The sequence below is a fragment of the Notolabrus celidotus genome, chromosome 18, assembly GCF_009762535.1.
Source record: "Notolabrus celidotus isolate fNotCel1 chromosome 18, fNotCel1.pri, whole genome shotgun sequence".
Classification (NCBI taxonomy): Eukaryota; Metazoa; Chordata; class Actinopteri; order Labriformes; family Labridae; genus Notolabrus; species Notolabrus celidotus.
Window position 1 is genome coordinate 24,201,567 of NC_048289.1, and position 25,954 is coordinate 24,227,520.

The 25,954-nt window shown below is 39.7% G+C and overlaps 2 protein-coding genes across 2 annotated transcripts; one reads left to right on the forward strand and one right to left on the reverse strand.

Annotated features, from left to right (window-relative positions):
- Positions 1–3,566: 3,566 nt before the first annotated feature.
- sfxn2 (sideroflexin 2) lies at positions 3,567–19,065 on the reverse strand. The gene is made up of 12 exons (XM_034708573.1): positions 18,692–19,065; positions 13,271–13,515; positions 10,095–10,265; positions 9,914–10,012; positions 9,414–9,489; positions 9,146–9,231; positions 6,478–6,538; positions 6,323–6,389; positions 6,189–6,238; positions 6,058–6,107; positions 5,927–5,974; positions 3,567–4,375 (listed from the first exon to the last, which is right to left on the reverse strand). Exons 2-12 carry the CDS (start codon positions 13,423–13,425, stop codon positions 4,276–4,278), a joined length of 963 nt encoding a protein of 320 aa, XP_034564464.1. The 5' UTR covers positions 13,426–13,515; positions 18,692–19,065; the 3' UTR covers positions 3,567–4,275.
- A 1,134-nt stretch (positions 19,066–20,199) lies between these two features.
- arl3b (ADP ribosylation factor like GTPase 3b) lies at positions 20,200–25,375 on the forward strand. Its single transcript, XM_034708518.1, has 6 exons — positions 20,200–20,330; positions 20,820–20,963; positions 21,840–21,956; positions 22,044–22,094; positions 23,886–24,071; positions 24,372–25,375. The coding sequence occupies exons 1-6, from the start codon at positions 20,265–20,267 to the stop codon at positions 24,417–24,419; spliced, it is 612 nt and encodes a 203-aa protein (XP_034564409.1). The 5' UTR covers positions 20,200–20,264; the 3' UTR covers positions 24,420–25,375.
- Positions 25,376–25,954: the final 579 nt, after the last annotated feature.

Consider the following 25,954-nt stretch of genomic DNA (forward strand, 5'->3'; position numbering starts at 1 on the left):
CTGGCCGGTGTTTGTGTGAGACACACGAGGAACATTTAAAAGGGAAGCATTCGAGGACCTCAGTGATCGGGCTGGAACATAAAATGACAGGAGATCAGTAATGTATGGAGGAGCAAGGCTGTTAAGAGCTTTAAAAACAAGTAAAAGGATTTTAAAATCAATTCTAAAAGAAACAGGGAGCCAGTGCAGAGTTATTAAAAGCTAACCCTACAAAATGTAACATTGCTGCTATAATACTGGTTTATTTGCATTAAACAAAAATATCTGCTTAACACTATCCTGGTTAACTTACTCAAATCTAAGCTACATATCAATATTATTATTATTATTATTATTATTATTATTATTTTACAATTTCTCCAAATGTAATCAGAATCAGAAAGAACTTTATTTATAATGTATCTCAAGAATACAAAGAATTTGACTCTGGTATTTTTTGCATACTCCCTGTACAAACATAAATAGACAGACAGACACTAAAAATCAAGTACTAATAAAATATATTTATATAAGTACAAAAGACATGAGTGCAATAAGGAAACAATAGACAAACATAATGTGCAATGGTGCAAAGATGAAGGTGGCTCTGTCCATGAGGTATCTGGTTTATGACACAGTGTTAAGTGTTCATCAGTGTGACAGCCTGGGGGAAGAAACTGTTCCTGTGTCTGGATGTTTTTGCGTACAGAGATCTGTAACGCCGACCGGAGGGGAGGAGTTTGAAAAGTGAGTGTCCAGGGTGTGAGGGGTCTGCAGAGATGTTACTGGCCTGCTTCCTGGTCCTGGATCGGTACAAGTCCTGGATGGAGGGCAGGCTGACTCCAATGATCTTCTCTGCAGACCTGACTGTGCGCTGCAGTCTGTGCCTGTCACGTTTGGAGGCAGAGGGAAACCAAACAGTGATGGAGAGAGACAGGACAGACTGGATGATGGAGGTGTAAAAGATGATGAGCAGTTCCCGGGGCAGGTTGAACTTCCTGAGCTGTCTGAGGAAGTACAGCCTCTGCTGTGCCTTCTTCCTGATGGAGTCTATGTGGGAGGTCCACTTCTATAACTGCACAATATTGACCTTCAGACTGTCCACCTCTTGAAACAAGATTATTTGAAGCCAAGTGACTTGTTGAATAACAACAAGGGGGCATTATTTGGTATAATCTAACCTCATGAGGTCAAATAAAACTCTAAAAACCTACAGTTTACTTTCACTCAGATTCAGCCACACTTGATGCTATGAAAACATGACAATGGCAAGCATTTTTATACATAGACAGCTGCTTAAATCACAGTAATAGCCCATTGTGTATGCGTTTTTAACTTATTAATCACGCATCCACATTGATTGATCAAGGCTCATGGTCTGTTCCGCAGCCACTGTCCACTCAGCACTACAGGAGCTGCCTGCTGCTGACAGAGAGCTGCGGACCAAACGTAAACAGAGGCTCCCCTTTTTTATAGAAAGGGATTCTGAATGTTTGTTTACATATTCAGACAATTTTAGTTATCTTATTGCAGTTATAACAAAAGAAAAGAAAAGTGTAGTAGAAAACTTTCAGGCCCATTAGAGACCCCATTCCCAAGTCCCACTTTTCCCCCCACTATATCGCTCCTGGATGTACCCTCATGTCTGAAAGAGATCTCGCTAAAGTGCCCTTTAGGATTATTTAAAACATTACAAATTGCCTTCTCTGGTGCCCTTTCAGTGGAAAATGCATGAAGAAGTGTCCTCTGGATGCCCCTCAAAAGTATAAAACGTTTTTAAAAGTGTCCTCTGGATGCCCCTCAAATGTATAAGACATAAGAAGAAGCCTCTGGATGCTCTTCTTTTGAACTTAAGGTGGAAAAATACTCCTGGATGCCTTACAGTCAATAAATTGTGCCCTCTGGGTTCCTCTTGGTTGGATTGAATGCACCAAAGGACCCTTTGGATGCCCTTCTAGTGAATTAAATGTTAAAAAAAAAGTTCCCCCTTGTTACCCATGTAGTCTATTAGGATATGTTATGTAAATTATATAATGTAATCAAAATAGAAATGTATCAATGGTATTGTGTTTTCCTTTTTAATAATTCAATTTCCAACACAATTGGTCACCACGATGCAGGAGTTAACTGTCAGATGCTCAAAATTTTTCATGTGGCTCTTTTTGAAGATTGTGGATCCACCGTTCCTGCTGTGACAAGTAACTTATACGAAAACTTTGGTGCTAATTGGATCATCTTTTTTGTGCTCCAAAAAATCTTTATGAATCTCAACCAAATTATGCCAACAGCAAGTAATCTATTTCCTGCTAATTCTGCTAATCTATTAGGTGTGCTCCGTCAGCACTAAGATTTTATGCAACCCCCAAAGGACAAATTTGAAATAGTTACTTTAATTGGAAAAATTGCAGTTAAAGGCCCTGTGAGGATTTTTGAAATGGCTGAGAAACAGACTGAAAATGATACTGATGCCTCTTTATAACCTTCAATAGCAAATAAGTCCATCAGCAGCAACACTGGCACCTTCTCTGTTGTAATTTTTAATGCCTGAAACTGCCCTGGGGGGGTAGGTGTCAGACCAGATGATGGACATCTCGCTTCAGAAACATCCTTTATTTGACTGTTTTCATGGAAAAAAATCACATTGCCTGATAAAGCTGACTGTGGAAGACAACAGGATGAGGCTTTTGTTGAAAACACTATTTTTTCATGTATAGGACAAGAGATAAGAGATATCACTTTGTCCACAGGGGGGGCGCCAGAATCAATACAAAACAAAAGTTCCTCACGGCACCTTTAATGTCTCCTCTGTAATTTTTTTACTTTGCAAAGTCGTCCCGCAGGCCGGATTGGAACCTCTGGTGGGCCAGTTTTGGCCCGCGGGCTGTATGTTTGACACCCCTGAGCTAAAGTATGAACGGTTCCAGGACATCAACACTACTAACATATGATGGTGTTGCTGATTGTAATCTAAAGATTTAACTTTCCAACTGTCAAGTATTTAAAATGAGCTTAACCTTACAATACAAATATAATTGTGATATTGACATAATATCATGAAATAGTATGTCAGACAGAAAACTGACCAGTGCAGTTTTTGCATTCTCAAACTCTGTAATTATGGTACACACCTCCTACAGATTATTACTAGTAGGGAAACTTTTTTACACTGTAATATTTTGCACAAGTTAAAAATATGGATACCCATTTTTCAGATACTTTTAATAGCTTGTTCTCAGTTGTGTGCATTTGTATCAGAAAACAATTCAAAGACAGAAATGATTGCCATGAAACATTCACTAGGGTCAAATGTTCATGCAACTTCATACATTAAATTACATTTAATTTATTGCAGAACAACAAAACATTTAATCTGTAATTTTGAAACTGTAATCAGACAAAATCTATTTATTCATTGCCATAATACTTTGTAATTTATTAAAAGGTAGGCCATTGACCGGTTGTTACAGCTCTAAAATCAAGCTGAACCATAAAACATATGATGTAGATGTGCTTCATATACTCCTGTGCATTTTATCATTCCAGGGCTACTATCATCCCATTGAGAAACACAACAGAGAACTGTATTCAAATATTTATTATTTTATTCCAGCACATCATGAGTACTGTGGCACAAGTCTGAGGTAACCCAATAAAAAGATCTAATGGCAAAACTGAAAGACAAACCATGCTAAAGAGTCACAAAAGATCTACCTCCATTTTGACTGAAGAGGGCAGTATCCTACACTTTTATCACGCTGGATGCCAGTTTCTAAGTTAACCCATGCATAGAATATACTTTTCTCATTTCACAGTGGAGACACTATTGGTTTAAAAAATAAAGAAAACCCAGCAGAGTTGTTTCTCTGGCCACTTTGTAGAAGGCACAGAAGAGGTTTGGTAGATTTAAGAGCATTTTCCAACATTAAGACACCAACAAACAGCCAATGAAGACAACTACAGAGGACTCACATCATGAAGGACAAAGTAACAGAGTTATCTCTGAAAATAATGCCTTGTTCCTGAGGTGAGATCATTCGGTTTCTCAACAGAACACAGTGACCCATGTATCCATTCAAGGTAAGAAAATAGAAATGATTTGAACAAAGAAAGAGAAGCAGATAAAAAAGTGGCACGATTTATCCAAGTTCCCACAGATAAGCACTGATGTGAAGAAGAAGAAGTATCCATAATAAGCATTTCATCATGACTTTAGATGAAATCGAGGATAGACTACATAATAACATATGTATCAGGTCTTGGATGTTGATTTGACAAAGCTAATCAGGCGTCTAAGGCTCAGAGGCCTTTGTTGAAGTAGACGTGTTGTACTTTGTCTCCGTACTTAGACACGATAGAGTCTCTGAGCTCGGGCTCCAGCTTTGACACAGCCATAGAACTACGGACAGACAGAGGGAGAGAAAAGACAAGGAACACGGTCAATATGTACTCTTTGATTCAACAAACTAATGCTGGTTTGTTTGTTTATGCAGAACACTTCGGACCGAACAAACAGACGGAAACATTACAAAACGGTTTTAAAGAAACTGGGACCTCACTGGGAAGAAGATGGCCATTACCTAAAGCATTGTGCCATCCTTATGCACAGCAGTGACTATTTATGGCACAAATACATCTAATTGATCAAATGTACCTGTAAGCAGTAATTTCTTAGTTGTGATGCAGAAAGTAGATTTTCGACTAACAAACTTCTTTAAAGATAACCCGGGACTTCTACCAGATCTGTGTCTGGTCAGTCTCTGATCCATTGCAGTCCAGCTCCGTGCTCTCTCATCCGTCAACACCCACCATTTGCGTTTTCAGAACGCAGCACGGAGCAGGACCACCGGACAGCTGGAGTCATGTGACCGAGGTTTTCCAGAGGAAATAACTGCATTAATGAATATCTGACTCCTCTCCTCATGCATGTTGTCTTTATCGGCCTTTAAAAACCTCTGACCTGTTGACTCCAGACCTGGCCCCCATTCATCATGACGGCTTTTTGTTGTAGTTAAGTGAAGTACGATCTAGGGATAACACAGAGTGTTTTATTCTGAAAATTAACCAGATGTTTACATTTCTTGTGGTGCCTGACTTCCTGTCCCACTGCATCTAAATCTGTTGATATGTATACGTCGTGCTCCGGCGTCCAGCAAAAATAGAAATCCTGCGTATCTGATCCGGAGGGCTCCGACCTGTGGGATCAGAGACGCAGCCGGAACCTAAAGGAGTGGATCCAGTGGAAGTTAACACATTGACGAATAGTGACGACACTCCGGCTGCCATCCCATCCGGGGTAATCTGATTATGGTTTCTTTTTCTCTGTAGACACGTATCTGCAGCTAACAACCTGTTCTAGATCAAACACTTTTGGACAGATGACACAACTGCTTGAAGCTGTGTGGTGAAAGCCAATCAGTGTTTGGATTTCCCAACATCCTCCAATGCACCAATCAGACCTTCATTTATGAACAAACATTTTAAAACTTGTTTTCATTTTCTCTTAACAACAGACCTGACAAAGCTTGCATTTTAACTTTGTGAGTATCTTAAACCATTTCTTCTCAGGTTCCTGCCTCAGTGTAATTTACTATACTCTGTTGAATTGAGACCTACTAGAAAGAGATAAAGGGGCACTACTTAGGGGGGATGGTCTGGACCAAGACATGACAGCGTTTATGCTAGCAATGTAAACGCTGTACGATAAACTACTTTGGCTTTGGGTTCCAACAGTGTATACATTTCAGTTTATAGTTAAGGATTTATATGAGAGGGGTTTTAGAGCCTTTGACAATGTCACAGTATACATCTGGTCCCAGGTTTTTACAAAAAACAAACATGAAATAAAAAAGTGATGTATTGCTTTCTTGACTACTCATTTTCAGTTATATAAATGTAAGTGTATAAGCAGCGTATCTTGCAGGTTAGAAGTACAACAACATGTTCATACCATTTCTGAGGGAACAGGGAGCAGGCAGCGGGCACCATGAAGATCAAACTATTAAAAAGAAAAACACAACATTATTATCTTCCAAACACTCCTGACTGAACACTCAAATCCCTCTCCCCCTCTCTACTTACAATCCTCCCACCAGCATCACTTGAATGGGTCCATGCAGAAACGTGATTCTCTGAAAAAGAAGAAGTGTTTCATTATTTTCATGTTTGGGGCTCTAACAGCAGGAAGGTAGTAATGGAGGTAAAGCTCTAACCTGCATGAACTTGTACTTCTCCAGCCTTTGCATGATGATGGGAAGGATGACTGACAGAAGAAATGAAAAGTAAGTCAAAAGAGGAAGAGGATAACTTGAAGGACTCAGTGTAATATTTATACGATGAGACTTACTCATTCCTGGTGCAGCCATTGTGATCCGAGAGATGACCACCTGTGTGATGCCTTTTGCTGCTGCTTTCTACAACGAAGATATGACAAGGTCTGAAGATAAGAGAGGGAAAATAACGTGTTTATTAAAAATAAAGAAGTGTCTCTGAAACACTGACCTTAGAGTGACCCAGTTTGTTGCCGTTTTCATCTGTGACAGCGATACCATTCAGAATCTCCCTGAAAAACAGCGACAAATGAAGGTGAAGAGGAACAAATGTATGACATGATAAAAAATAAAAAGTACATAATGTTCCCTGTCAGGTTAAATGTTAAAAATTGAACTTGGTGAACACTGACTTAACTTAAAAGCACACAGGTGCTACAGGGTGTAACTAGGGTTGAGAGTTCACTTGTAAAACCTTTACAAAGGCAAATAAGTGGAAGAGCACTACAGAAGATATATAACAATACAAAAGAAATTGAGGTGCATTCAAACAGAAAATTGGCCTGCAGTGAAGAGCATGACTTAGCCACAGCTGTTTTTATAGAATTTAAGGTTTGGGATGTATCAGTTTTTGTGTGTGGCTAAGTAGAAACTACAATAAGAAAACTGTACAGAAGTTTACTTTACTCTGAGTTCTAGTTTGGTTTAAGTCTCCACCAGCAGAGAGCAGAATAATTAATAAAGAGAAGAAACACTTTCATGACAGTGTTATTGGCGTTCTATTGTAGATAGGGTCTCGATCGGCACACACTGTATGGGGGGTGACTTTTTTCATAACTTGGCAATTTCAAAGACATTAAGATTACGAGTTTCCCATTATGAGAGGCACAGCTGACTTGATTGACAGGCAGGAACACTAGCTGTTGGCTAGGAGGCTCAAAGCCTGCCTCTTTACCTCACACTATCTCTACAGCAGTTAGGTTGACTTCAGCATTTCCAATATGGCTCCCGCCGACAATTGGCTTCAAAAACAGCGCTTCAGAAACAGATGGGTGACGTCACGGATACTACGTCCATTATTTACACGGTCTATGGGTAGGACAGCTTAGAGTGACAAGAAATGTGGAAGAAAATGGGAGGCATGCAGCAGAGCCAGTGACTGCTGCACAGAGGACTGTAGCCTCTAAACATGGAGTATACGCTTTAACAGCTACACCAAACAGGCACCTCTACAGTTGTAATGACTTAAAGGCCAGAACAAAATGCCTTCTCTCCCAGCCTCTTGCCTTGTCACCCTCACTTTTTCTCTTCCTCTGTCTGCATCGTCATCAGACTCTTCTCCTCTGATATTATTTCCATGCAGAGAATACTGAGCCAAGACCGGTAATGCGAGTAGTTTGACTGTAGGGCTTTTTGCTTTTTTGGAATTTGGGGTGCAACATGTTATGAAAGAAGAACCCTATCATGTAATTGCACTTTTTTTTCTCCTTTGTATGAAATAGTTGCGTCATGTTGTATAAAACCCTTAAACTTAAGCTGCAATTATGGGCACAGGCGACCTGACTGGATGATCGCAGGACCGACATCCCACCAGCGATGCTAACCAAAACACACATTAACTTACCGATAAAACAAAGATCCTTCAGGTTGGTACAGTCCACAGTGGGACTGATTAATGTGTTGATCTGAAGCAGACACTTATGTCTTTGCAAAGTTCAATGACTCGCGTGTTAGAGTTTGATAAATTTTCTCTCACAGTTCCTGCTCTACTCTGATAATCTGGTAGAGGATGCTGCAGGAGCCCACATTTGTCAACAGAGCTGTCAATCATGATGTCACATCAGCTCTTTTGAAAATTAAATAACTTAGTCAATCTAAACTTAGAAGTAAAGACATAAATCAGCATGATAAGAACTAACTATCAAGGCTGAAAACATGTTTGAGAATAATGTATTTGATATGTATTTAAATTTTAGAGTTTGACTCATGTTCCCTCTGGGATAATGGTGGAGGCAGGGTTTATATTTATAACCTATACTGCAGCCAGTCAGCAGGGGGTGCTGTAAATCTCTTGGCTTCCATTTCAGTATACAGTCTATACAGTCAGATCAAAGTGGAAGAATCAACTGACTTAAACATCAACATGACCATCCATAGTTACTTAATGACAACTATCTTGATGTTATTCTTTGTCGACATGTTATGGATGCTCCACCAACACGTTAAATGTCCTTATGAAAGTTAAGGCACATAAACTCTCTCTTGTGATATTTTCTGTTTCAAGTGAAATACATGTTTAAGTTTCAGCCAAAGTTTAGAAGCCTGGATATCTGATCTGAAAAAGACGCTAAGATCTGAGAACATTCCTTTATAATACAGCATAATTTTATTTTATTTATTTATGTATTTATTCATTTACTTATTTTAAGTATAGCATTTTAATTTTCCTTTATGGTTTAATATTTTAGTGTTTTATTATCTTAGAAATGTATTTTATTTTGGTGAGTTTAATTTCCTGTGTTGAGTTTTAAAATCCTATTTTACCTCCAGTGTTTCCTCATTAAGATATCATGAGAGTGTTTCCTCAGTTCTTTCAGAAACTTCTTATTTATTTTTCATTTATTTATTTTATTTGTATTGTTATTATTATTATTGTTGCATATATTGTGTTCTTAACCTTAGTATTGTGGGGTGGGTTTGGGGTCATGCTGGGGTTGGGATTTTTATAATCTCTCTTTTTTAATTTTTTTAATTCTATTTAAGTTGTTTTTCTGTACAGCACTTTGTGTTACGATGTCTTTGTATTTAAAGGGCTTTATAAATAAAGTCTGATTGATTGATAACCCATGCTTCCATACATACTACACTAGGAGTTCAAACCGCAGTGCAGTAAGACTTACTGTTGCCTCATCATGGGAATGTTAACACAGTTAGCTGATGCCACGGCTGCAAAAGGGACCCAGCGAGCCACAAGAGGAGGAGCTTTCTGCACGATGAAGTGAAGACATGTAAAGTAAATCAAGAGCGCCCAACTAAAATGAATGTTTTAACACAACTGCACTGATAATAAAATTAGCCAGATCAGTGACAAATATGGGTTAGGAAAAGACTCAATCACAATACAGAGAAAACAGTCAGTGATGAGAGTAACAGAGTCTGTTCGTGTACCTTTGTGTAGAGGTTGAGTCCGACTGCTGTTGCTAATGCTGTGCTGGTTGCTGTTACATAGGCGATTCCAATCTGCCTGAGAGAGACAATACAAAGCCTTGAGACCCTGAACAACATCAGAGGTTCATCACTGCTGGATCACATAGAATTGATGATATAGAATATATGAATGTCTGTTGAATGCTGGTGTGTTTGTACTCTGAATTTCATAGAATAAACCCTTCTGTACAATGTAAAATGTGAACTATAGGAGGTTTTAATCCCTGTTTTATGTTCCAGGTTCCTTAATGTTATTCTGGCATTTAATTCAGACTTCTTCTACGTCGAAGGAGCCGTGGAAGATTGCCCTATGAGTGACTCAGGAATTCATTGAGACATGACACAACATGTTATGTATGATGCACATAAAGAGGCCTGAAAGACATGAGAAACACAGCCCAGCATGATTATGGTTCCTATAGACGGAAGAATAAAAGCTAACATTTTTAGTGAGTTCTTACTTTGAAGTGATGGGGGAGGCAGCGTTTCGGTTTGTGTAGTTCACCAGAGCGTTGAAGGACTGATTGACCCACTGCCAGAACACCACAGCAGGAACCGTCCTACAAACACAGTTATGAAACCCTAAAAGCTTATCTGTTGAAACTGAGAATTCCTCTGTGTGTGTGCTCTCCTCTTCTGTACCTGTAGAACTGCAGCATGCAGCCGGTGATGGCCATGCCTCCAGGGACCTGGAATGACATGCGGCCTATCAGGTTCATACGGTCTCCTGTGTCCGGGTGGAAGGCTGAGTCGTAGAGCTTCTTAGCGTAGTGGAGCTGCTCCTCTGTGGTGCCTGGAGGGGTGGATCCCGCCCTAGAGAACACAATCATAAATATGATATATATTAATTGGCTCATGTTGTAAAAAGGACGCTGTGGTGTAGCAGAGTATAACACTATGATGACAGTTTTTGCCTCTGTTTCAATGCTATGTCTAATAGGATGAATTCACAGCATCAGAGAATGATTGTAAAGTCTATGTCAAATGTATGTTTAATACATGCACAAAAATCCCACTGCTATAGATGTCATCCCCCCCCCCCCCTCACACATAGACTCACTCAAACCTCTTTAAGAAATTTGAATAAGGTGCTGGCAGGGAAAAGTCTGGTAAAAAAAAATGAGAGCGTTTGTGTTCACACATTTAACTACTATATTTTGTGGAGTTTGTTTTTTTTTAGATTAGAACTTTTATTGTCCACAATGTGATAAATTGCCTTTGGCTTCTCAGACAAAGAGACAATACAACATTTTTGTAGAGAGAGCACTTGGGATTCTTCCTGGTGATTGCCAGCAGAATTCCTTTAAAAGGAGCTAATATAAAATATTGAGTTTAAAAAATATAAAACATATCCATATGTACATACACATACACATACATATACATAAGAACACATATGTATACACACATATATGTGCATATCTATACGCATGCACATAGACATGTGCATATGTACATGCATACATACATAAATCCTACAATTGAGGTCATAAAATTATGCAAGCCCCTGTAAACCCTGGATGGGGGACAGGCGGATGCTGCAGTTTGCTATTTATTTGTTTGAGTTTCCTAAAATTGAAATTTAAAAGTTTGGTTTGATTTTGCAATCTAAGAATTTAATAATTGAATTGCTCTTGGAACAAAAGAGTTCTTGTAAATATTCTTTGTGGGTCGTGGCAGTCTAAAACACCGACCTGATGGGAGCAGTTCAAAATGGCAGTGCAAAGGATGGGACGTGTCACCTGTGATGTTCAGGGCCTTCCTTTTACTTACCTGTTTACTGCATGTGTTTTTAACAGCTCTAGTGATTTGACACAAGGAAAGCCTGAAGCTCTCACACGCTGAATTCACAGATGAACTAAAATTTTCTTGAGTTTCATGCATGTGTGAACAAAAATTCCTAGATTTTTCAACCAAACTTTACCCAGACCTTTACCTGCCACCCTCCAGGTAAAAATACTGCAAGAAGTCAGGGGAAGCTGATGTGAGAACATAGCAGGTACAAGTCAGGAACATTAACAGTAACGGTGGGATCACCACTGCACTTTATCATATTATTTTAGCCTGTACATATTAGTCAAGCTATTTGTTGTTTCTTTGTATTTATAGCTAAGGTTATTGTTATTATATTTTCATTTTATTTTTTATTGTAGTTCTTATTCTTATTCCTATTCTGCCTTGTACAAAGAGAGCACAGTTTACCAAAGTCAAATTCCTTGTGTGTTCAAGCATACTTGGCGAATAAAGCTGATTCTGATTCTTCTGATTCTGATTCTGATCTTCATCCATACGAGGAAGCTGAGTGATACTATATTCTGCTCACTAGATGTTACATCTTTTCAAGACTTTCGTTGATTCTGTGAATATGTTCACAGCAGTATTGATAGATATATGGGATAGTGTCAGACTCTGCTTTTCCCAACACCTTGGATAGGTTGTGAACATTTAAAGGTGACACATCAAGGAGAGGCGCCTGCAGCAGGACCTTTCTGAAGGATTGGTCACAGATTTAGTGTTTCCTGTTGTTTTATTTATCAGTATGTAGACGTGTGTCTTGGTACACAGCTACGAACATGTAGCTATGTGGCTATGCTAACTAGCGCTAGCACTTATCCATGATAAATAAAAATCATCCACTAGATCTTCAAATCTGCAGACGTGGGGAGTAAAACCGACCTCTGCCAGAAAGGCAGCAGGACCTTTCTGAAGGATTGGTCACAGATTCTGTGTTACTTGTTGTTTTATTTGTCAGTATGTAGACGTATGTCTTGGTACACAGCTACAGCTACAGCTACAGCTACAGCTACAGCTACAGCTACAGCTACAGCTACAGCTACAGCTACAGCTACAGCTACAGCTACAGCTACAGCTACAGCTAACTAGCGCTAGCACTTTTCCATGGAAAATAAAAATCATCCACTAGATCTTCAAATCTGCAGACGTGGGGAGGAAAACCGACCTTTGTGTTTATTAAGACAGCCTACAACTAGCATGCCTCCCTCCTATGCTCCTTGTTAGCACACATGTGTGCAGGTAATGAAAAACGGAGGGGGGATTCAGTATTATTTTATACAGTCTATGGGCTGAACAAGCTCCGAGCTCTGACTCCGGCAGAATAGATTTTTTTCATTCTCGGGGGGTTTGTAGACATGCCAGGGACACATATTTCAGGTAGAGAACCATTAAAAAGTCAATTTTGCATGATATGTCACCTTTAACTATGACTTCTGCAGCATCCTTTCTCGCCCCCTGAGCCCTACTTCTTACTGTCCCACTGGAAGAATCTCCTGTCGTGAAGGACATGTGTGAACAGGCAACGTTGTACAATTTCAGTGAAAGCTGGTCCTGACATTTTTGGAAATAGTAACATGTAAAAAGGACTGGATACTCAGCAGGAACGCTTCTAAGAGCCTGTGAGTGTGGAAATGAAGACTGGCTTATCAGTTATTTTCATGGCGTCAGCATTCTTCTTTCTTTGGATTAGAATAAACACAATGCTCCCCACTAGGTCAGAGTGTTGAGTGTCACTTTTACAGTTCCCCCAGGAACACCTTTTAACCCTCTTCAAAATGCCTGCATCTTTTTTTATCATAGAGCTGAAAGATGGCACATCTAAATATAACAGGGAAAGAAAAAAACGACCAAGGTTCTGCATGATAATGAGCTTGATGCACTGAAGCACAGGGCAGACAGGAGTTGGAATGAGGCCTTCATGATATGAAGAAAACCTTCACTAAAGATCACTTCACTACATGCCTGAGGAGTCTCTGTGTGGCAGTGTTTCAGTTTGTGTTCATCTCCACTGTTCACATTCTCACCTGCAGCTTTCTACTAGAGCTTTGGCCTCGTCCAGGCGTGAGTCAGGTAAGAGCGCCGTTGTGCAATCTGTGATGTTGAAGAAGTGTTTCAGTCGGCCCATGAACGTCGACTGATCCCATCGTGGTGCGTCGATGTCAAAGGAACTCGAAGCCATCGTGGTTGTTATGAAGACAACCTTTTAAGGCATTAAAAGTTCAAGTGGATGGATGATTCGGAGGTTACTCCACGGTCCTGCAGTCCAGATCTGGAGAGAAAAGACAAAATGCAATGATGATCTTCATGTGCTGTGGAAAACATGGAGACACTGTAAAACAAACTAGAAATCAATGAATTACAAGAAAGTTTCCCATCAGTTCATCACAACCTTGTTCATGTTTGTTATCAGACCAGCTAGAGCTGGATTCAGCTGATGCAACATTAACAGCTTTTTGGCTCAGTGGGTCAGAGAGCCTTTGAACTCCCATGCTCTCTGGGTGTCCACAGGGCCTCTCTGTGTGTGTGTGTCTGTGTGTGTGTGTGTGTGTGTGTGTGTGTGTGTGTGTGTGTGTGTGTGTGAGTGTGTGCGTGTGTGCGTGCGTGCGTGCGTGCGTGCGTGCGTGCGTGCGTGCGTGCGTGCGTGCGTGCGTGCGTGCGTGCACACAATGAATAGTCAAATACCAGACATTTATCTGCAAGTATATCAATGATCAAGTTATTGTTTCAGGGATTTTTTAGGGAAACCTTCTCAATTTTTTGCTTCTCAATTGTGAAAATTAGAATTTTCCTTGAACAACGGATTTCAAGCGTCTGAGTTGGAAAGTAGGAGTCGTGATGGGCATTCTTAAATTAAGGGTAGAGTTAGGGTTAGGGTCAGGGTAAGGGTTGGGGGTTTCTGGATTCAGACATTTATTTTATTTTTTTCTATCTTATTTTACTATATATTTGCACTATGTTTACATATTTTAGTATTGTATTGTATTGTATGTTATGTTTGTCATTTGTGCTGCTTTTGATCTGTACAGCTTTTTGGTCAACCCCGGTTGTTTTAAACGTGCTCTATAAATAAAGTTTGAGTTGAGTTGAGTTGAGTTGAGTTGAGTTGAGACAGCCTTAAGGTCTAAATATGGAATAAATTAGCTTTAAGCTTCAATAAGATTAAAGTGCATCTGACACTTCCAGGACTATCATCAGCAATTAGATTAAATTAACTTAAATTATTCTCTCAATTAGACAATAAATGATAAAAAAATTAAATAAAAGCATGACTTCTGTCCATTACAGTCTTAAAAATGAAAAAATGGCCCCAATCAGATAATAAAGTTTGACAACATACAAGCGTCATATGAGAACTTTTACACATAAATAACTAATTTTAAGCATTTTTTTTTTAATTGTTCCAGTTTTTAAAGAAGTTTTAAAGACTTGCTGTGTTTCTTTGTCTTATATCACAGTCCAAAAAATGTCTTCAGGTTGTTGATGTTGGTTTATGGGCAGATTAAACAGAAATAAAAGTGCTTAATTGGAGAAGTGAAGCCCCTGTATTGGTAATATAAACATGGGTCTGGTGGGCATGAATTTACCCTTGGAAACACCTTTGTTCCAAACACCACAAGAGCTTTAGTCTTTTTTAGGCTCCGGCCCCCCTCCTGAGCAGCTGGACTTAATGTTTCCCAACATGTGCCCTTGGATTTAACCCAACAAAACCCTGGACAAACACAAACTATTGTTCCTACCTGAAAAACTCTCAGGAGACAACCTTACACTAGAAAATCATTGACCACATCCTGGTAAATCGTTCCACAGGTTGTCGTTTTGGGTTTTTGCAGCTGCAGCATTCTGAGTCTTATTGCACAACCAGAGGAACCCGAACCTGCTGACCGAAGCTCAAACTACCCAAAACGCCCCGCTGAGCATCTTCACCATTACATTGCCAATTACGTTCTGGAGACATTAAGTGAAATTTTACTACAGAAATCTGTCCTGTGTGGCTTAATGTTTTGTAAGTAAAGGGCACATGAGGAGAGGAGGCTATCAGTGCTCGCTTTGAAGGCTACGTCTGGATGAAACTGGATCATTTCTGCAGCTGTTTGTTCAGATAGTAGGATAAGGGCCTGTAGAACCCTGTTTGAGACCCTGATCATGATGGCTTTCCACAGCACAACACATCATGAAGCTTATACAAACACATACTGGGACTGGTGGCTGCACTGGATGGAACTAGGTCATTAGAAAGCAACATATGTGTGTCACATGTATGTATGCAATAATAACAGCTTGATTCCTAAGCCTTTAAGATGTAGGAAACTCGTGAAAAGGCCTACTACGTTTTCTCAGGGCCTGGGTTTGCTGCAAAAGCTAAAAGAAAGTTTGTTTTGTATAACTACATAAATACTATATTTTGTACAAATGTGTTCTAAAAACAGACATCAACTTGACAAAGATATAAAACAGAGAAAAGCCGCAAAACTGCATAAAAAGCAGCAGGTAGTGACTTTTTTTTTTACATTGAAACTGGATCCAGACTGTACAGAATTCAGCTGCATGGCACTCCACGAGAAAAACCAAGACAAGTGAGCACATTACATCTGTTCTAGGCTCCCTGTGTGTTTCAGAATTCATTTGAAGATCTTATAGTGGACCTCTATGACTGTTTGTGGCCTCTCTCCATGCTGCATCTCTGACCTCTTGTCCACACATGAGATTGAGACTCTCAGGAAGAGGCTTTTTATGTGTTCTTGAAGCTTTGCTGAAAACTAAGGGGTGAGCAGGCATTTCCAGTTAAAGCTCACTGGAACAAGCTGCCAGAGGAAATCAGATCAGATTTTAAATTCTTATGAAATCCTGTTTTTTTGTCAGAGAGCTTTTCCTGACTTCACTTGATTTTATGAGCTGACCTGCTTTGACTCTATGATTTTAATAAGTTGTTTCTATCAAATTAACTCTGCAAATTGTTTTGTTAAGGTTGATTTTTGTAAAGCACTTTGTAAGAGGAGTTTGGAGAAGTGCTCTATAAATATAAATAATGAACTAATGCTGATTACTTCTCTGCCTGTTGAATATTTCTTAAGCACAAGAACACATCTTACATGTTTTTGCACAAGCGTCTTTGTTCACAAACCTGCAACACAAAAAGCATCAATAATAAACTGATACAAAAAGGAGGAGCAAAGAGCTTAAAAAAATACTACATAATTTTAACAGACCTAAATGGGCTACTATCCTATAGATCAGGGGTTACCAAACTTTTCAGCCCGCGACCCCCAAAATATAGGTGCCAAAGACTTGTGACCCCTACTGTCCCTCGAAGTGATTTAATGTGGCTTCATTTATGTGGTCTACAGAAAATGAGCTTACCTATATGAGCATGTGGCTGTGTTACCTTATGAATTGACCTACTGCTACTGATTCTTTTGATAATTAACTCTTCACTAATCCTAAGTCTGGCAACAAAGAAAGGCAGAGAACTCATTACATTTTCTATTTTCAAGGTTTTATTTAAAGTTTAGCTACTATTTTTGTCAATATTTTTTATGTTAATGGGTAAAATGTACTATTTTTAGATCACTTAAAAAAAAAAAAACATTCTGGAAGACATCTCACCGACCCCCCATTTGTGTTTCGTGACCCCTCAGGGGGTAACCAACCCACACTTTGGGAACCCCTGTTATAGATGATGATTTCACATTTTTTCTATGGTTTAACAGCCTGGTCCCAGGGAAACCAATCACAAATCAATTCCTTAGAGAGCCTTTACAATCCGGCATTCAAAATCCTGGATATAAAACAATTAGATGTCACCACTGTCGCATATTAAGTAAATACAAAGTTTTAAGTTTCAGTCATTTCATTGATTTCCCATCCGTAAAGTTTGCGTTCAAATGTTTAAATGGTCTTGCCTCTCAACATTTCTGCAAATGCATAAAGAGACTACAGAGCTGCAGCAGATCCACCAGAGCAGCTTTAAGTAGCAACTGTAAAGTCAACATTTTCTCAAACAGCTTTCTCTGTGAGATAAAGCCTGGAACTCTCTTCCTGATCACTTGAAGCTCATTACAACCTCACCAGGTTTAAGACAGTCTCCAAATCCTGGTTCATTCAGCAACAAACTTGGACTCATGTCTTATTTTCTGCATGTTCTGTTGTTGACAAATATGTGTTTAATTGTATACTTTTACATTATAGCAATCCCTTAAAAGTCCTTCTAGGGATGGGTGTTGGAAATTATCATTCGCTCCAAACACTATGATACATGCATGGATGGCTGTTCAGTTTGTCTATGTATACTGTATCTGTCCCTAACAAATTACAGTAAATTCAATAGACATTTTTTAAATCTGAGTCTTGTTTTGCACAATAAACAGAACAAAAATATTCATTCAAGCAGGTGAAGATACTGATTTTAAAAGACAAGAGCAGGACTACCTGGAAGCTGTTTGACAAAGTAAGGAATGAAATAAGTTTTTGGCTAGGCTTTAACTGAAGGCTTTAAGTGGTGACTGTAAAGTCTCATTCTGAAAAACAACATTTTCTCAAACAGCTTACTCTGTGAGAGGAGTTAGAGCCCGGAACGCTCTTCCTGATCACTTGAAGCTCATTACTAAGTTCACCAGGTTTAAGACAGTCTCCAAATCCTGGTTCATTCAGCAACAAACCTGCACTCGGGTCTAAATGTCTGCATGTTCTGTTGTTGCCAAATGTGTGTTTAATTGTATAATTTTGCATTATAGCAACCCCTTAAAAGTCCTTCTAATGATGGGTGTTGCTAATTATCATTTGCTACAAACACTATGATACATGCATGGATGGCTGTTCAGTTTGTCTATACTGTATCTGTCCCTAACAAATAAACAGTCAACAAAATAATATTAATCAAAACATAAAAATAATCATTCATAATTTGATTTTGGTAGATTTTTAACTGCAAATGCAATAGACGTTTTTTTAAGCCTGAGTCATGTTTTGCACAATAAACAGAACAAAAATATTCATTCAAGCAGGTGAAGATACTGCTTTTCAAAGACAAGAGCAGGACTACCTGGAAGCTGTTTGACAAAGTAAGGATTGAAAGACGTTTGTGACTAGGCTTTAACTGAAGGCTTGACAAACTGGATCTGCAGCACAGAGTTAAAAAACATCTGAATACTCATGGATCACTAATATATCAGCAGGAAGCACGTGGAAGTCAGCAGCCCATAAGCTCGTGCGTGCATAAAACACTTAATCGAACATTAACTTCATGTATGTATCAGATTTAAGGGTTTCTGTGTTCAGATGGCTCCAAACTGCAATGAAAATATAGTGAAGACATATCAGTGGGAGCAGAGTGATGCAACATGACTCGAGTTACCAGCTGGATCTGACTTCTCCGAGCAGAAAGAGAAAGACCCGAAACAAAGAGACAAAGAGGAGGCACTCTGTACTGACAAAAACAGATAACATACCTTTGTTAGATCTCTCAAGCGTCCAACACAGAAACCTGACAGGTAATCAAATGTGCTCTTCTGGCACGTCTGACATAGTAAAGATATGTGCACGTGGCATGCTATCCTCCAATCACGAGTTGGGGCAGCTCCCTGCGTGGAAACCGGCGAAAACCAAGCCTGACACTCTTTTAACAGACTCACTTTTTAAACAAACAAACAAACAAACACGACCTGTGTGTGGCTCAAGCTCAAAGGACTGTTTGTGGGACCAAACCATGTGGCGTCAGCTATGTTCACTAGCAAGCTAATTATCGTCTTGTCAGTGAGCTCCATATTTGATAATATGAAGTTTAATAGGTACATAAAATGAATGGACATGCGGTATCTTAATTCGAAGTCAAAATAATGAAACACAATTAAATATTCATGGTTACATTTGGTACATTTATAGGGGGATAGCAAGCTTCTTCTTCTTCTTCTTCTTCTTCTTCTTCTCTCGATTTACTGGCAGACCGCAACCATCTTAAAAAGGTGCATACCGCCACCTACTGCATCGGAGTGTGTAACATCAGAGTGTTAGAATAGAATAGAATAGAATAGAATAGAATAGAATAGAATAGAATAGAATGTACTTTATTCATCCCCAAGGGTCCCTGCAGAGTCCCTCTCTACTCTCAAAGGACAGCTAAAGACCCAGCACTTTAGGAAGCACTATGCACTTAGCTAATCTGTTCTCCCCTGTTGTCCCCAGTGGCAGATCGTGTCTTCCAGCTACAGGGGAATTTACGGAAGAGGATTAGGGACATGGGAAAAAAAATAATTAAGGTCTAAATTTTTTATTATCATTATCATTATGAGAAAAAAGTCAGAATTCTGACTTTAATCTCAGAATTTTTACTTTTTTTCTCAGAATTCTGACTTTAATCTCAGAATTTTTACTTTTTGTCCCCAGAATTCTATTTTTTTTCTTAGAATTCTGACTTAATCTCAGAGCTCTGACTTTAATTTCGGAATTCTGACTTTAATCTCAGAACTCTGACTTTAATCTCGGAATTCTGACTTTCATCTCAGAATTCTGACTTTCATCTCAGAATAATATTTTTTTTTCAAAATGGACCCTTCATTTTTTTTCCAGTGGCCCTAATCTAATCTTCTTCCATAGGAACTTTCAACATATTTGTATCATTTAAGTTCAGAGCTCTCTTTGCAACCCCCTCTGCTCTCTCGAGACAAAAATCAGAATTCTGACTTTAATCTCAGAATTCTGACCTTAATCTCAGAATTCTGACCTTAATCTCAGAATTCTGACTTTCATCTTAGAATAATAATAATTTTAAAAAATCTGGACCTTATTTTTTTTCTCCAGTGGCCCTAATCTAATCTTCTTCCGCAGGAACTTTCAAGATATTTTCATCATTTAATTTCAAAGCTCTCTTATCAACCTCATTTGCTCTCTCGCTACCCTCTACACCTATATGAGCGGGTACCCATTAAACCTGCACAGAAACACCAAGTCTTTGTATTCTCAACACTAACAACGGTAGCAAGCTGAACGCATCCTCCACACACGTTCTGGAGTTTGGTGCGTAACATGCGTCTGACGTCACCTCCCTTAGTAACCCTCGGCGGCGTCTCCAAGAGCGAAGGCAACAAGATGGTGAGTTTAATTTATCCTAATAATTAGCCCTAAACTGTGAGGATAAATCCACAACTGTGCTCGTATTTACATAAAGTAGCACTGGCTTTAAACCAGTCTCGGTTGGAAGTCTGCGGCTGTCCTTACTGTGCCGAGAAAAAGATTAAACTAAAAGCTGCCTTGTTGCTTCGTTCAGTTATCAAGGGAGATTAGCTTAGCGCGTTAGCTCCCTTTAGCTCCCTTAACTACACCTGTATTCAAACACTTAGCCCGCGAGGCACAAGAACAAGGAAGCAGATCTGATTAGCTACTTACAGGCTATATTGTTGTCTTGAGTTATCAGTGTTGTTAGGAGAGAGCTTTCTCATGATGAAAGATAAACACTTGCCCGGCCTGTAAGTAAGGATGGAAGGCAGAGATGTATTTCCACAATGGTGGTGAGCTGCAGCAGTGCTCCCTCTGCCCCCCCGACCAAGTCACATCACACGGCTGTTTTTACTGACTCTGCAGGGATTGCTGTCCATCCTTCGGAAGCTAAAAAGCACACCAGACCAGGAGGTGAGGATACTGCTGCTGGGTCTGGATAACGGGGGAAAGACCACCCTGCTCAAACAGCTGGCATCTGAGGATATCAGCCACATCACCCCCACACAGGTATGAAGAGAACCTCCTCCTGATTAGGGTTGCAAAAATCAGGGAATTTGTTAAAGTTGGAAATTGTCAACAGGAATTTATGGGAATAAACGAGAATAAACCAGGAATTTACCAAAATGGAAGGTTGGTTCTTAAAGCTGCTGTTGGTAGTCGTGATATAAACATCAGTTAGGTACGCAAATCACAACAGCAATTCAGAGAACACTATGGCAATTCAGAAAACACTGCAGCAAATCAGAAATCACAACGGCAAATCAGAAATCACAACGGCAAATCAGAAAACACTTCGACAAATCAGGAAATACTACAGCAATTAAATCAGAAAACACTACAGCAAATCAGAAAACAAAACGGCAATTCAGAAAAGACTACGGTAAATCAGGAAACACTGCGGCAAATCAGAAAAAGGATAGACCAGTCCAATCAGCAACGAGTCATGTCCCCCAAGGGTACCTACTTCTTCCAGTTTGGTTAATGTCGTAGTGTTTTATGAATTATGAATTGATTGTTCAATGAAATATTTAACACTTGATAAAGTTCTACTTACAAATACATCTGTTATTTTGGATGGCTGTCTGCTTATAACAAAACAAATATTTATGCTTGGATATGATACCTTTCCATTCAATTCCCATAAATTCCCAGTTAACTGCCATAAATTCCTATAATTTCCATTGAAAGTTTCCAATTTGAAATATTTCCAAAATTCCCCAGCTTAACTTCCCATGGAAATTTACCGGAAATTTCCCAGAAATGTTCCACCCCTTTGCAATCCTACTTCTGATACACAAGCAAAGAGAAGAGGGTGGTTTTCTTTTTAACACTTGTATGAATAATAATATCATCCAATTTAATCTTATTCTGTGATCTGCTCAGGGATTCAACATTAAGAGCGTCCAGTCTCAAGGGTTTAAACTGAATGTTTGGGACATTGGAGGCCAGAGGAAGATCAGGCCTTACTGGAGAAACTACTTTGAAAACACAGATGTACTGGTGAGTGTGCACAGCAAAACATACATGTTGAAGTTTGACCTGTGTGAATTATACAATCCTGACACGAAAGCTTTTATTCTGTTTCAGATTTATGTCATTGACAGTGCGGACAGGAAGAGATTTGAAGAAACTGGCCAGGTATGTAATTGAGATGTACATGTTGTTTATCAGTGTGTTCTCTGTAGCTGAACTTAAAGATTATTTTCATATCCATTAATCTTAAGAAATATTAGGGCTACAAATTGATGTAAAGTTACATTTTTTAAGTGATCTTTTGATGATGATTTTGTCTGATTGCTTGTAAAATTTCCTGCCAAATGAAAATATAATAAATAATAGTTTTAAAGATGAAGAACATCAGTACCCACTCACCTCTGAGAGGGGAGCAAAGTACTTAATCACTTGATTTTCACACACTTTTTTTGTTGCCATTTTTGGCTTGTTATATGACACTGACCAACATCTGATGTACTGTTAAAAGATAATGAAGGGCAAAATAGATCCAACATTTTTCCCCCTAAAATAAATTTTTTTCACAATGTTAAAATGACCTAACACACCTCAGTTTTAGCCGACCTGTGAATGAGAACAGTTGGTGTTGTAGTGGCTGTGACGGAGGGCAGAGAAGAGACACACATACTCAAGAAGCACTACTTCAGCTGCAAACCAAATCTGACACCTTCCTGCACAGCTGTGCTGAGTTGTGGGCGTGTTTATAAGATCTTTAGAGCATAACCATTTTTAAATATTCAGAAATAACTTCTTAAATTCTCCTTCACTGCTTTGTTTTATTTACCAACGCTCTCTTGTTACTTTATCTCTCAGCTTTGGGTTGAAGATATGAGTGTGGATCCATTTGTAATTAGTGTCTGTTGATCTCTAAGGCTACGTCGTTCACACTGCAAGGCTTAATGCTCAGATCTGATTTTTTGTTTGCCTGTTCACATTACCATCTATAATGTGACCTGTATCCTATTCCAGAGTGAACTGTTTGCGGCTCCGATCTGCCCCGCATGCGCAAAAGAACAGTAACAATGACGTAACATGCAGCTGTTTTACAAACGTAAACATGGAGGAAGTCAGCATTTTCGCCTTTGTTACAAAGTTTCTGTGCAGTGGAAGCCGGAGAATAAATGACCAGGTGTGGAGGAGGTCAAGTATAAAGGAAAAGAGAGCCAAATTGCTTGTTTCGTCTTTTTGCGGAGCTGTGGCCGCAAATACGAATGAAAGGTCTATGTGGATGCAGACACGGAGTCAGGAGTGGTGGGTCTGCACATTAATAGTTTCACAGAGACAGAGTTTATTCAAAACTTCCCGATGTCGAGGGCAACTTTCAATTACATCTGTCAGCGGCTCTCCCCAAGACTCCTTCGGCAGCACACTCCATTGACTTGCTCCATCGTTGCTATCCTCCATTTTTGCAAGGTTACAGCTATGCAGAATTGTGACGTGTGTTGCTATAAAGTGACGTGAAAGTATCAAATGTGCATCAAATCCGCCTTGGCCGTTCACACTGAGGTCGCATTGGAAAAAATCAGATCTGTATCTGATTCAGGACCACATATGGAAGTGGTTTGGGCCAGATTTGAGTCTTCACACTGCCTCTAAAAAATCTGACCTGGTCACTTGACCCCCCAAAAAATTGGATTTGGGCCACTTTTACCTGCAGTGTGAACATAGCCCAAGTGTTCCTTTTATGGTGACGATTTTAGCGGGTGAAAGCAGGTTGTGTTAGCCCTTAGGTCTGGCATATTTCAGGAGCCTGTTCTTTTATTTTTGTGGCTTTCAAGAATCATAAGTCCAAATCTAAAATCTACTTCTTGGTCTTGTAGTAATGTGATGCACTGGAGCCCCTTGTCTTCCTCTGTGACAGTGCTTGTGTGTCTTTGTGTTGTTTTGTATAATTGATCATTGGTGTTTGTTTCACAGGAGCTGGCTGAGTTGCTAGATGAGGAGAAGTTGAGCGGCGTCCCCGTGTTGATCTTCGCAAACAAACAGGACCTGCTGACGGCCGCCCCGGCCTCTGAGATAGCCGAGGGTCTCAATCTGCACACCATCCGGGATCGCATGTGGCAGATCCAGTCCTGCTCTGCCCTCACTGGTGAGGGGATTCAGGTGAGCAGAGTGTTTCCTTTTCTTTCTTTTTTTTAAAGTTATATTTTTGGGCTTTTTGCCTTTTTATTTTATAGGACAGCTGAAGATAGACAGGAAATGTGGGGAGTAGAGAGTGGGGGAAGACATGCAAGAAATGGTCGCGGCCGGGAATCGAACAGGCGACCCCTGCGACAAGGACTGTAGCCTCTGTATGTGGGGCGCTTAGACCGCCAGGCCACCAACGCCCCGAGTGTTTCCTTTTAATGCAGTTTTGTCTGTTTTTATTCTCTTCTTTTCAACATGGTGCTGTTTCTCTTCCAGGAGGGAATGAATTGGGTCTGCAAGAGCGTCAACTCCAAGAAAAAGTAGCTTCGCTTTTTAGTCTTTGACTTCATCGGAGGAGCAGCAGCAGCAGTGGCAGCAGAACACACACATACACTGACACACATTGCACCCTCCTGAGCCTTAGTACGATGGGATATACCTGTGAATGTAAACACTACTAATCCAACATGGACTTGGAGTTTTTAACCCCTGCATTCCTGTATCGCCGATTTTAATTAATTCTCCTAAAGAGAGAGGGGGTTTGACCTCAAAGGGAACCCTTGCCAGGAAATCAAACCCCTCCACCCAGTCTACCCACGTCAGAACCGCTATCCCAGCCACCACCCTCAGCCAGTCGCCACCTCAAACATTCCCATTAAACTGCTGTCTTTTCTTTGTACTCCAACATGTTCTTTAGTCTCCTCCCTCCATCCCATTCTTACAGGTTGATAACTGTGGTTTTCTAAGTATCATTCCACCGTGGCTGTAAGCGCTTTTCCTGCTATGGCTCTGTTTGAAGTGAGGTATATTTTTGTAATTGTTTTATTTATGCTGAAGTAGAGTGTGGAGTGCTTCAAACAGCAATGGTTTGGTGTGTGTGATTTCAAGGATGTTGGAGAAACAGTCTAGCTCTCCCCATTTAAAGAATACTTTACATGTTAATATGTATAAAAGAAAAGAAAAAAAAGAAACTACATGGTAAAGAGGAACTACATTTTTGGATCAACTGTAAATAGCTCAGCCCTGTGTTTATATATTATGTTATGCACATGTTATAGAGTATGTGTCACCTTGCTGTACTCTGTAGTCTATAATGTTTGCATATCTAATATATGCTGGCAGATTTTTAACAGAGGTACTGTACATCCTGACGCATTTCTTTGTGCTTCTTGGGTTAGTGAGGGAATTCACTCTCTGCGTTTCCTTTTGATATTCTTGAATGTAATCTGTCCAGAATTGAAGGTACTGTATGTGAATAAAGATGTAAGAAAACTCTTCAAGATGCTGTTGAATTCTTTCATATTTCCACTCAGTCAGTCATGCAGGGACTTGTATTTCTCTAATCCAGACCCGGCTCTAGTGGCCCCACACCCCAGCAGGTGGAGTCAGCTGTTCATGACAGCAACCAGGCCTGAGTGGAGAGCCCTCGGTGGAGCGCCATTGAATTGATACAGCACTGGGATCATAGGCGGGCCGTGATACAATGGGCCCCGAACCCTTCATAAATCAGAGACAGACTTGTGTGTTTTTTTCTTATCCTTTTTAGCTGTGTTTTGTATCTTCTCCACATCTCCCCTCCTTTGGCTCACTTGTAGGTGTGTGTGTCTTAAGTTGCTTTCTTTATGTTCATTTGACAAAGACCCTACTCATGGTTCCTAAATCTTGACAGGCCACAAGAGGTAACCAAGGGTTTGCAGTTCAGGCTCCACAGCTGCTGAACTTCCTACCCGAGGATGAGGAGGATCACACAGGCAACCTCAGTGTCTTATTTTCTTAAAACTCATATCATTTGGGTTTTTATTGACTGCTGGCTTTATTGTATTTGTCTCTTCCACATTGCATTATTGAAGTACTGGATC

Excerpts from the sequence above, each read along its gene's own strand:
- sfxn2 (XM_034708573.1), bottom strand. The coding sequence starts at position 13,425 with ATGGCTTCGAGTTCCTTTGACATCGACGCACCACGATGGGATCAGTCG. Across the intron at positions 6,239-6,322 it reads AATGGCTGCACCAGGAATGA|TCATCCTTCCCATCATCATG; the intron begins GTAAGTCTCATC and ends TTCTTCTGTCAG. Across the intron at positions 5,975-6,057 it reads GTGATGCTGGTGGGAGGATT|TTTGATCTTCATGGTGCCCG; the intron begins GTAAGTAGAGAG and ends TCTTTTTAATAG.
- arl3b (XM_034708518.1), top strand. The coding sequence starts at position 20,265 with ATGCGTCTGACGTCACCTCCCTTAGTAACCCTCGGCGGCGTCTCCAAG. Across the intron at positions 22,095-23,885 it reads GATTTGAAGAAACTGGCCAG|GAGCTGGCTGAGTTGCTAGA; the intron begins GTATGTAATTGA and ends TTTGTTTCACAG. Across the intron at positions 24,072-24,371 it reads TCACTGGTGAGGGGATTCAG|GAGGGAATGAATTGGGTCTG; the intron begins GTGAGCAGAGTG and ends TTTCTCTTCCAG.